Source organism: Halyomorpha halys, unplaced genomic scaffold (assembly GCF_000696795.3).
Source record: "Halyomorpha halys isolate HHAL.00 unplaced genomic scaffold, Hhal_1.1 Scaffold134.1, whole genome shotgun sequence".
NCBI classification, from domain to species: Eukaryota; Metazoa; Arthropoda; class Insecta; order Hemiptera; family Pentatomidae; genus Halyomorpha; species Halyomorpha halys.
This window is the reverse complement of record NW_027107159.1, coordinates 1523604-1536692: the sequence shown is the minus strand read 5'-3', so window position 1 is coordinate 1536692 and position 13089 is coordinate 1523604. Positions and strand designations below refer to the sequence as shown.

General features: G+C 28.6%; 1 protein-coding gene across 5 annotated transcripts in view; it reads left to right on the top strand.

Moving 5' to 3' along the window:
* Window positions 1-13089, top strand: part of LOC106678325 (neprilysin-4) — a 31023-nt gene that overhangs the window by 4837 nt on the left and 13097 nt on the right. For all 5 annotated transcript variants that reach the window (XM_024359390.2, XM_014416776.2, XM_014416775.3 and 2 more), the window contains 8 exons: window positions 82-327; window positions 1766-1968; window positions 3018-3197; window positions 4160-4371; window positions 7548-7770; window positions 7865-8041; window positions 10896-11058; window positions 12288-12497. In XM_024359390.2, coding sequence (XP_024215158.1) covers window positions 82-327; window positions 1766-1968; window positions 3018-3197; window positions 4160-4371; window positions 7548-7770; window positions 7865-8041; window positions 10896-11058; window positions 12288-12497 — 1614 coding nt within the window. The remainder of the gene's footprint in view (window positions 1-81; window positions 328-1765; window positions 1969-3017; window positions 3198-4159; window positions 4372-7547; window positions 7771-7864; window positions 8042-10895; window positions 11059-12287; window positions 12498-13089) is intronic.

Genomic DNA, 13089 nt, shown 5'->3' with positions numbered 1-13089 from the left:
AAAAAGTAATCAATATAAAATTGCAAAATAAAATAATTTTTGAATTTGAAATATCAAGTGTTGATATGATACTCATTTCAGGTAAATTAATGAAGCAGTATATGGACACTAGTATAGACCCTTGCCAAGATTTTTACCAGCATGCTTGTGGACGTTGGAGCAAATTAAACCCTATTCCTAAAGACAAAGGTGCATTTGACACTTTTGAAATGCTAAGAGAATCTCTGGACACCGTTCTAAAGGAGTTGCTGGAAGAGAAGGATTCGCCTAATGATGTCACAGCTTATGTTAAAGCCAGAAACCTGTATAGGTCATGTGTTAATTATGGTATAATAACTGTTTATTATTATTGGAACATTAATAGTTTACCTAATTTTGTAGATTGTAGGAAGATGATAGTCCAGGAGGCGGATAATGTAGGTACAATATAGTAAAAAAACGATTAATTGGTAACCAATGTTTACCTTTTGTTATTTGTTATTTATTTACCAATTGTTACCGTTTGTAGGGCTTCGACAGAACTAAATGAGAACAAGACACAAAAATTGTAAGATATTACAAAACAATTAGATTATAAATAAATAGGGAAGAGAATGCGATATAAAAATTTTCTTTCTTTTTTATGTAACTTTTTACTAGTTTTCTATTTATATTATAGCCCCAATGAAGCCCTGCAAAATGGGGTGAACAGTTGATTACTAATAAATAGTTTTTTTTACTATTTTGTACCTACATGGCCACCAGGGCCCTGTTTCATAATGAAAGCTGATAGTATTAGTTCATAATACAGGTGAAGAAACTAGTATGATAATAATACTAATGCTTATTTTTTTCATGATAGGAATGACTATTTTTAATATTACAGGAATTAAAAAATACTAAAGTACAAGTTGCTATTGTATAAGTCAGAGTAATTGAATTAAGATAAATCTACTAGACTAATAGTATTAGTTTGTACTTTATTATGAAACAGGGTCCAGGACTATCTTTCTACCATTTATTATTATATTTTTATACTATTCGCCAAAATATTATTGTTCATACTGATTTTTAATAGCTGTTATTGATAATTTAATAAAGATAACTAATTTTATCATAAATATTGAATTTGAAGGCAACTGAATCAAGTGAAACTTTTTTTTTCATTTTGTCTCCCTTCACTGAAAGGAAAAAATCTTTGTGTGAAGTTTTTTACAAAAATATTTCCTCTTTTACTCACGAATACAAACACTTCAGGTGACAGCCTTTTTGACTATTTACCCTAAAAATTTAAATGTTTTAATGAAACACTTGGTTTGTAGGTTTCAGCCTGTATTATAAAAAAAATTCGAAGCCCCATGTTCTCGTTTTATAATGTAAATTTTGATATAAGTTTGAGAGGATGGTGTAATAATAATTTTTAATAAAATTGTTGGTTAAAACAGATTTTAGTTTATTTATTTGAAGATGGAACCTTTTTATAAAAATAAGAATACCTTAATGATGGTTACAAAAGTATCAATTAATATCAAAACCTTTCCTTATTTTCTCCTTAGCAACTTAAAAATCAGTGAAATGTAATATCCCTTTAGTTCATATACAAACTTATATATATATATTTTTTTTTTCTGCAATCTATCCTTTAGCATAAAAACTGTACTTTTTCAGTATTAAAAAAGTATGTCATAAGATTTATAAAATATATGAATATACACATATTTTTCCATTTTTTAGAATATTTGTTCAATTGTTTTAGTATTTTATTTTATTTTTTTAATTTCCTTAGATATTGTTGAAAAACGAGGGTCATCCCCTCTTTTGAACCTACTGAAACAACTAGGTGATTGGCCGATGATAACTCCTGCTTGGAATGAAACTCAATTTGATTGGCTTTGGCTGATGGCAAACCTGAGATTGTTTAACAATGATGTTCTGGTTTCAGAATGGGTTGGTCCTGATATAAAAAATTCTGATGAGTATGTTATACATGTAAGTTACATCGAACTACAATAATAATTGTGATTTGTCTAATAAAGTCTCTCCACTCCTATACTATTATGGCATTTTTTGAGAATTGGTACTATTCTAAAGTTATCTGTTGTAAATATATTATTTATTGAATAATCTTTTGTATAAACAGTTTCTTTTGTCCCGACTTTATATTTTGCTTGTACAATCTGTAGGTACAGTCTCAGTCTGTGGTATCTTTCCTAAAAATCCGCTACCTTGGACTTCATTTGGACGAACGACTAACTTGGAGTTCTCACACAAGACTGAAAAAAGAGGAAACTGCATATCAATTCTGACTATTACAGCACTTACTATACAAATGGTCTCAACTTCCAATATATTGCGAAAGACTGATGTACATGACTATAATAAGCCTTATTTGGACATAAGGAGTTGAGCTTTAGGGCCCCACTAAACCTTTGAATTCCTCTCCTATCCAATCCTTATAATGCTCTTTACTTTGTCACAAATAAAATCATCCATAAAGACCTTATATTCCATATGTAACTGATCCATATATCAATCCCTTTATTACAAACTGCTGAACCAACCAAACCCACAAGTTTCTACCCTTGCTTCCTCTTCCATTCCTGAAAATCCTCCGAGGTGGCTGAAATGAAGATGGTCTTGAGACCTTTTAATGTAGAGATAGAATTGAAAAAAAGAATTATAAGAACTTTCTTTCAATGTTTAAAAGCTAATAAATTGTGACCTACCTTTGGTTTTCTGTAAAAAGGTTGTATCCAACAAATCACTATTTTTCAGGATAGCATATTTGTCTAGAAAATCTGTTTGGATGAAAAACCTGGTAATATATTTTCATGAAACTTGTACACATACCTTAATAGTATTTTACAGTTAAACTAATTAGTATCAATGATTACTTCAATAATAAGAAGAAACTACTCGATTTCTTTAATTTACTCCTTTTTGCAGAACACCAACAATATATTTATGAATGAATTGCCTGTTTCTTCATTAAAAAATAATAAATATTTAGAATATGAATTATTGGATCCTTATTGCAGCTAGACCAAACAAGCCTTGGGCTCCCTACACGAGATTATTATTTGCAACCTGCGAATCTCGTGTATCTTGAGGCATATACTGAGTATTTGACAAGAGTAGCTTCGTTGTTAGGAGCTTCTGTGGATAATGTTACTAAAGATGCCCATGAAACCATAAATTTTGAAACAAGTCTGGCCAAGGTATTGTTATTTCTTTGAATGTATTTGTTTATATATACATAATAGTTAACCTTAAAGAAAAAAATTAAGTTTGTTCAGACATGCTTGGAATTCTTGTAAGAAAAAACTTGCAGTCAAAGAAAAAAACTCAAATAGTCATAAAACTATTTAATATAAGCCAACATTTCACCCCACTTTGGATGGCTTCATCAGGGCTAAAAAAGATACAAACACTTAAGTGAAGTAAAAATAAATGAACAATATAAATTAAAAAATGATACCTTTTAAATTAGATGTACAGTGAAACGTAAAATCAAATAAGAATAACAAAAGGTTTTTGATAATTAATGAAAACGGAAATAATAACAGATAAAAAAAATAAATATAAAATACAGTTCACATTAAAAGATAGAAAAGGGGGATAAGAGTAAAATCAAGAATAAAAGAAGATAATGAACAAGATAGGAAATGGAAGGTGAGCACAAAAATGAGAGGTTGACAGAAAAAAGTGAGAGTGGTGGGGGGTTGATGGCGAAAATACATTACATTTGAAAATAATGCCTAATACTTTTTTGTAATTATTGTTTATTAATTACAATAAGTTGTTTTATTTTGTTTGTTCATTTTTACAATATATAAATTTTCATATATTTTAAATCATATTTAGTCACTCCTTAATTTACTTTCATTTCATGTATTTTATTCTCTTACTTTGTTACATTACTTTAGTTGTTTGTAATTTTTTAGGCCTGATGAAGTTCTGCAATGTGGGGCGAAGCACTGGCTCACAATGAATAGTTCAATTAATGTACTATTTAAGTTGTTTTTTTAATTTTTTTGCCGTACCAGGACTATCTTCCTTTTATATATTTATTTATATTTTTAATACATTTGTTATGTTCAATTAACTATATTAAAAAAATATTCGTTATTAGTGTTACATGGTAAGTTGCTCATTTTCTGAAAGTATATGTTAATTTCAGATTACTTCTTCTCCAGATGAAAGAAGGAATGTAAGTGAACTTTACCAAAGGATGACAGTTGGAGAATTGCGTAATTATGTCCCGCAAATAGACTGGACTCGCTATTTGACAGTTGTCCTTAATAGACCTGTCAATATATCCGAAAATGTAGTTGTGTTTGCTTTGAGATATCTTGAGGACCTTGTTTCTCTTCTTGGCAGGACTCCTTCAAGGTAGAGTTGGTATGCCAAAATGTATTTCAATATTTATTTATACTTATGTATACATTATTTATTTAATATAATAAATAATTCATGTGCCTTAAAAAATAACATAGTGCATGGTATGTAATAAATGAAATGGTCATTGATCTGTTTTTTAAATTTATATTTCTTATAATTTTGATGCTACCCAATATGTCATATTGGCTCGATATAAAAATAAAGCAGGTTTTTGTATTTATTGAAAATGCCATATCTTTAATTCTACAATGTATATTTAGTTAAAACAAATATTAATCAGAATCAACACATTTTTGCCAGGGTACATCAAGTTTATTTATCCCAGAAGGAAAGAAATTAGTATCCCTGGAAAGATTAACTCCCAAAAAGCATTTTCAATGTCTCCCTGGTTTTGAATTCTTTTCTCCAGTAAAAAGTTGGCTAGGTGTTTGAAAAAGGGAAAATCAGTAGGAGAGAGATCAGGCCGATAAGGTGAGTGATGAAGGAATTTGTTGCCCAACATACATGGAACAGATTTCAAAGCAGCAATCTACAATATTTGGTCCTCGTTTAATCTGTGGGGCACCCTCTGGCAAGCTTTTTTTTTTTTACCAATGGTCTTCAAATGGTGAATTAATTCATCCTGAGGTCTCCTGTGATTTCTTGTGTGTTTTTGGTTGGGTCTGCTTTCACACGCTAGTCATTGTCAATAACAACATAGCCTCCATGACCTTACTTGTCTTCTAATTCGAAATTTCTGTAGCAACAATTCTGATAATAAAGCTGTACTATGCACTCATGGTGCTTACTCAAACAACTCACAAAAAATTGACAAAAAATTTGAAATCTAATATTTTCTATGTCTTTAATTTTATTTTAATATAAAGTGGTTTGCACTAATTTTGTAAAAATTATCCCCAACTTTTTAAATATGACAATTATTATTGTAACAAACAATCTTATTGTAACTTCGGTTTTTTTTTACTCCGTCTACTTAAGAAATATTTTTTCTAACTTGATGATACGAGTAGTAGTATTTCAAAACATTAAAAAAGTTATCAAAGAAGATAAATAAAATTACTAGAAAATCAATGATTGATTGTGTGTGATAACAAAAGGAAGATGGTCTGAGTGCAGTCAAAGAAAAACTCAAATAGTCATGAAACTATTTAATTAGTTTCATGATGCATTGAGTTTATTTCTTTGACCACACCCGTAGCATCTTCCTTCTATAAATAAAATTACTTGATATTAAAATAGATAAATTTATTAATCTTAATAGGTTATAATATTTTTGAGTTATCTGATAGCAAATACTTGTAGTTTAAACAAGATTTATTAATGAAAATAGGCTCAATTGGTAATTTTGTTTCCTCTCTTAACAGAAATGGCTAAACCTAGAGTGAGTGCATTCTAAAAACAAATTAATTCATCTAAATTTTCTCAACTTCCTAAAGCAAAGTAAAAAAGAACTGTATTTTTTTTTGTTGTTTTAACTTTTACTTTAATTTGGACATATGGAATTGAGCTCTGGGGCTCCACTGAACCATAAAATTCTTCCCGCATCCAATCCAAAATCCTATGTAAAATCCTTGATGCTCCTTATTATGTCACAAATAAACTCATTCACAAAGACCTTAACATCCCATTCGTTGACCCAAAACAGATATGCGTCTTGTCATTCCAAACTCCTTAACCATCCTAACCCATTAATTCTTAATCTTTCATCCTTAACAATCCCTGATAATCCTCCGAGGCGTCTGAAAAGAAGATTGTCACAGGACTTTCTAATTTAAATTAATGTTTAAAGTACCACCAATGGGTGGTTCCTTCCCAATATTTTCAAGTGTATATGAAACATACTACATATTTACCTATTGTATTATTTTGTACAGTTGTAAATTATATTAAATAAATAATTTTAAAAAAAAAACTTTTACTTAAAATAGATAAAAATCTCTTCACAGTTTCTATTTTAATTCATTAAATTATTTTGAATTTCGTTAAACTGGGGAAATGAAGCTGAAATTTTGAATACAATGGTGTGCAGATCTCAATGTTGTTAAAAATTAAGATACATTAGTATGCTTCTATGGTGACAAATTGACAGTTATAAAAAATAGGGTGGGTGAAGAGTTACACAAACGTGTTTCTAATCTGAAAAGCATTATCCTTTCTTTCCTATTCACCAAAGAGGCCTGAATATTCTAACCATAGTGAGCAGTCAAGTTTCCATTTCGTAGTATTACTACAGAAACAAAAGTTAAAAAAAAAATCATCGGCGCTGCAGTCATGAACCAGTTAAAGTTGGCGTTTTAACTCGCTTGGTCATTAACGGTCCTTAGGGCCTGAATACTGCTGCCAATTTATAGTGCATCAAGCTAAGTTCATTACTTCTTAAGTGTGAACATTTCTTTAGGATTTAATTTTTTTTTTTTGTAATTTTCGCAAAGAAGCCCAATTAATACATTTTACATATTAATTTTTTTTTTAAAGTATGTGTCTTTCAAAAATAACCTATAAAAAAGATGATTTTCAAACTGTTCATGGATTGCTATTTATAGAATAAATATTTATTACCAATTTCCAGAATGACCTGTGTTTTTATTCTTGAAAAATTTATTCTCAATTCTGAAATTCTCCCAATATTATCATGGATAGAAGATGTGTGTTTCAAATAAATTTTTCTTTTCTTTTGTCAATCCTTATGAATAGTTAATGAAAAGAAAATAGTTAAAATATACTTTAGCATTATTTAAATGATGCAATAATATTACTGAAAATTAATTCAAATTGTTAATTTCTTATGATTGATTTATTTTTCTTGATCTCCCATTTCAGGATTTGTAGTCTAATAGATTTTTTTACAAGTTAAACATTGTAACATATTGTTTTCTTTAATTTATTTAGGCTATTGTAGGTACCAGAAAATGAACAGCCGATTTGTTATTTGTTATAAATAATCAATCATAGATTAAAAAAAGACCACTATAAATCCCCAAATCATTTTTTTAAATAAAATTCTTGATATCTATTGACAATAATACTGATTTTTCAAGCTGAGATATATCTTCAAGCAACTTTTGTGACTAGTCATTTGCAAATGGTTTGTCAGGTTCCAAATGTTTTTGTTTCTAAAGTTAAGTAATTCTTTGTTTAAAGCCTATCTTCAAAGATGAACGTTGCAGGACAGTAGCAAACTACCTGTTCTGGAGGTTCATCCGTCACCGAGTGAACAATCTTGATGACCGTTTCCAAGACGCTAAACAAAAATTTTATTTTATATTATTTGGGAGGGAAGAATCGCCACCTCGTTGGAAGTCTTGTGTAGCCCAAGTCAATAGCAACATGGGTATGGCTATGGGTGCCATGTTTGTCAAAAAATACTTTGACGAATATAGCAAAAATGATGTAAGTATAATATGTTACATTTGACAATATGTTGATAATCTTAGAATAACATTGTAGAAACTATTATCAGTGTCTCAGAAGATCTATTTTATAGACTTTGATAATGACAAGGGAGATACAACAATCATTCCGTGAAATTTTAAATGGTACTGATTGGATAGATGATGAAACAAAACGCCTTGCTCGGGAAAAAGTTGATGCCATGACTTTGAAAATTGGCTACCCCGATTCTATTCTCATATCTCAACATCTGAATGACAAATATAAAGATGTAAGTTTACTATTTCCTTTTTTTTTAATATATGATTGTAATGGCATTAAATGAAGTTCTTAATTTTCTATTGACTTTATACTTTGTTTCTGACTATTCCACCATCCTTTAGTTTTAGTTTTTTATTTGCCTTTATAGTTTATATATGTAGTGGTTTAATGATTTATTTTAGTAGTCTCAAAATGTTATGCAGAATTAGTTTTTAAACTGCTGAAACATGCTATTGAAAATAAACCTGGGGTCGCACAATGACCTGAGAGGTCCCCCCATATGGACTTGGACTAAAAATTTAAAAAAAACAATTGATACTGTGATCAATTGTTTTTTTATTTTTCCCCTCCTTTACCAGTCAATTTGTTTTGTTTGCTCCTGTTTAGGTGTGGAGGGGAATTCTTCTATCATCAGAAGTCAATAACTATATTTATTTTTTTCTGTAAGCAACAAAATAATCTTCATCTTCGTCATCTGGATGAGCATTCATGAAATCATTTGAATCACTCTGGCCCGTGTTAAATCTGTTTTGCATTCCTTAATTGCCTCTTCCAATTTTTGCATCATCCTCACTGTATATCATATTGAGATTATCTTCTGTTTCAAACAGAGCATACTGTATTTCTTCAATATCACTAGGATTATCAAAATCATTTATCTGTTTATCATCAGCCATTTTTCATTGAAAATCAGAACTCAAAACAACCTCACAGATCTTGAAGCTATTTTATAGGATTTATAAGATTCTAAGGGTTTAATTGTTCAAAGAGAGAATTTATGATGAATAAATAAAAATAAGGATAATTACTTAGAAACGCGCTAGAGACCTATCAGATCTTCTTAACAGTGTGGAGCATGAGTAATATAAACAAATGCTAAAAATTGACTGAGTAAGAATGATGATGGTGTGAGCTATTGGTGATCTCTACCACTTCGCAAATCAAAAACACCTAGAAGGGATTTGAGAGTGGTTTGAAATTTTTTTTAAATTTTAAAAATAGTTTTTTATAATCCCTCCCATCTGTTAGTTTTAATTCAATACATGCAAAGTCATGAATCCTTTTTTGTCTGTGTTGAATATTTATTCAAGTGTTATTCTACAAGAGAAAAGAAGATTTTGAAACAATGAAGAAAGAACTAAAGGACCAGTAATCTGGTAAGTATTATCGATGTTGTTACCAATAAGCAATGCTCACTTGTTCAGTGATGTAATGAACATTGACTAAAGTATTCTGCATTATATTTCTAAAAAACAAGAACAGATTTAGAACATTGTTCATTACAAATAATTAAAAAAAAAAGTGCTTGGAATCTCAAAAGTATCATTTAATAAACACCTTTTTAAATAATACTTTATTTTAAAAAGTAATATTTTAAACTGGTGGACAACCCACCAGTCTGTGATATGATATCCACCCCAATGGAAACTTATGTTATAGCATCTTGAAGATTAAATGTGACATCCTTTTCATCCAAGTGTTGAATTCGATATTTAACAAACTACTGACTGATCGGTTCAAATGCAATAACTGAGTTATTGATCAATAAATAAGTGGAAAGATAACATTGAATCGTGTCTTAGATGTTATCAGCATCCAAACTCTAAATTTAACAAAATTCAGTTGATTATAAGCTTATAGTTTAAAATAGGTATCCAATCAATTAAATAATTCTTAACTTGTGTTTTGTTTTTCTTCTATTTTTAAATAACACTTCTTTAAAGTGTTTAGGTGAGCACTGATGGTTGTATTTTCTATTAAACATCTTTCCTCAAAAGGTGTCGTTAAAGAAAAAACTCAAATAGTAATTAAATAAGCTAATGAATTAAGAAAATAGTCATTAAATAAGCTAATAAAGTAAGAAAATAGTAATTAAATAAGCTAATGAAGTAAGAAAATAGATTATATGTAAGGTTTAATAAAAGTAAACTAAGGTTTGGCTAATTATAATTTAAAATATGTGAACGTTTGTATAAAAATGAACGAAGTAAATTAAAGAAAATAAAAATAAGATGTACTGCAAAAAGTATAAATAAACAAGAATCTCAAAAAGGTTTTGGACAATTAATGAAAACAGAATAAATAATAATATGAAATAATAAGGAATAAAGGAAAAAAAAATTTTTATACTTATTCCCTTTCTATCTTTTAATGTGTAATGAATTTTTATATTTATTTTATATTTGTTTATTATTTCCGTTTTCAGTAATTGTCTAGATCCTTTTTGTGATTCTTGTTTATTTATACTTTTTGCAGTACATCTTATTTTTATTTTTTTAATTTACTTCGTTCATTTTTATATAAACGTTCACATATTTTAAATTATAATTAACCACTCCTTAGTTTACCTTTATTTTATATAATCTATTTTCTTACTTCATTACCTTATTTTATTGTTTTTATCTTTTTTAGCCATGCAACATGGGGCGAAATGTTGGCTCACATTGAATAGTTTAATTACTATTTGAGTTTTTTCTTTGACTGCACCTGAACCATCTTCCTTTTAAAAAAGGATTTACTCTCATTCAATATTTAAAATGAGAAAGAATAGTTACAGATTTCATTGGTATCCTTTAGTGATATATAAAATATGTCCCTTTATACATTTTCATACTTTTTGTTTTGTTTTTTAATGACAATATTTCATAATCATTGTGAAAATATATTAATTAATTTTATTTGTATGGTTTTCCCACTTCTCAGATCTTACTTATAATTATACTTACACGTCAGATCTTGTATTGTGTGTATATATCTATTATTTTTTATCTTTGCCTTAAACTAATCACGGTATAATATATTTATTATCTCTTAATTATTATTAGTAATATGGTCATCATTAATTTAAAACAAACATGTTTTAGGTAGATATTGATTCTAGCATGTATTTTGAAAATACAGTTAATATTCTCAGACATCTGGCAAGAATTGAACAGAGTCATCTTGGTAACCCTGTGAATAAATCCATTTGGAACACTGCTCCCGCAATAGTTAATGCCTATTATTCAAGAAATAAAAATCAGATAAGTAAGCATGGGTCCTAGTTATGAAAGTACTTGTTCTGCAAAGAGTTAGACTCTTCATATAATATATATCTGTATAATAATGAATTAATAATTGATCGTGAATTTATATAAGGAGACGATGGTTGGGGGTGCACTCAGTAAAGAACATAAATTAGTAAAACACTTATTTATTAGTGCCAATGTTTTGGCCAGAACTTCAAGCCCTCTTCAAGGCTAAGAATAAAAAACAAGATAACTACCAATAAACAAAAGGATATACAGATTGATTAGAAAATGACTAACTTTTGGAAAGAGTGTTGAAAGATACGAAAGTACTTTTTTCCTATTATTCCTTACCCATGTTATTACATACTGATATTGTCATATTCACTAATTGCTTCTTTTTTCTTAATTAACTTTATACTTTATTTCTTTATTGTAGTATTTTAGTTACATATTCCATTAATTACATATATTTTCTTTCTCTCTCTTTTTTTAGCCATAACTTTGATTTTAAATTATTATTAAATTAAAATATTCATATTTATGTGTTTATTTTTGATTATATAACTTTATATTTTTATTTCCTTAATCCTGTTATTTTACTTGCATAAGTAATTTTCATTACTTTATTTTCAATAATTTTCATTTTGTACATATATCTAATTACTAGATTTTAATTTGCATTTTATTATTGTTCTTTCCTCTTACTTAATTTTAATATTACTCTTCTCATACAGCCTTCCCACTTCTTTCATTACTTCATTTTTATCTATATTTATTCTGTACAATTATTTACTTTAATCATTCTATATATTCTTTATTCACTGGTTGTTATCTTGTTTTTTGTTCTTATCCCTGATGAAGGTTTGAAATTCTGGCCAAAATGTTGGTACTAATAAATAAGTTTTATACTCACTGACCTCACCCCGACCATCTTCTCCTCATTATATCTGTTTCAGTCGGTTAAATAATGGAGAATATCAAGAATTATTTAGCTAATGAAATTCTTTCTTTGTTAGTTGTCTTAAATAAATTATTTTAAATATTGGTAAATGTGCATATAAAATATTTATTATCTTAAAGTACATATAATGTACAATTTATCTTGAGAACCATGAAACTTTTTCCTTATTTTGTTATAGACTTAAAAGAATCAACAAAAATTCTGGTTTCTATACATTCCGTTTTACAGTCACATGAACCTTATAAGTGTTTTGATCAATAAAAGGAATTTCATTGATGTTGTAGTGTTCCCTGCTGGTATTCTTCAACCTCCTTTTTACCATCGCTACTTTCCTAAGAGTCTTAACTATGGAGGTATTGGAGTTGTTATTGGCCATGAAATCACTCATGGTTTTGATGACAAAGGCCGACTTTTTGACAAAAAAGGAAATTTGCACAGGTGGTGGAGGGATGAAGCTATTAATAACTTCCATGAAAGAGCTCAATGCATTATAGGTACGTTGACCAGATAATATCCTCCAATTTTGGAGCTGTTTCAGTTATAGGTAGGTATTTTTTAAAATGATTTCATTTTCCTGTTATCACCCTCCTCGAGGCCAACACTTCTTTCTCACTTTGAGGTTCTAAGCTTTAATTGCTGTCTAGTTATAAAATATATAATGGTGGTTTTGTCACTCCCTAGCTCTGCCAAAAAGCTAAGGTTGAGACTTTACAAGTCAATGGTACCAGTATTTTCTAAATACTCTAAATCTAAAAAAAAAATTTTTTTTGCCATGGTACTGTTTTTGGGCTTAAAAATTTTCAACATTCTTAACTGGCTAAAAAAATCTTGCAGCACCATTTTTGAGCAATATATATATACACAAATGTTGCCATAATTATCCTTAGAGTGATTGAGTATATAGGAAAATAAGAAAAATGTTGAAGAAAATAAGTTCTGTCATTTGTTTTGTGATTAACATTGTTCATTTGTAAATATAATTATGTTATTTAATTTATTTTCATATTTAATAGATTTGTGTTTGGAGGGGCGTCATTGGACTGATGCATCTATAAAACGATTGGTGGCTTTTGTATCAACGTTTGC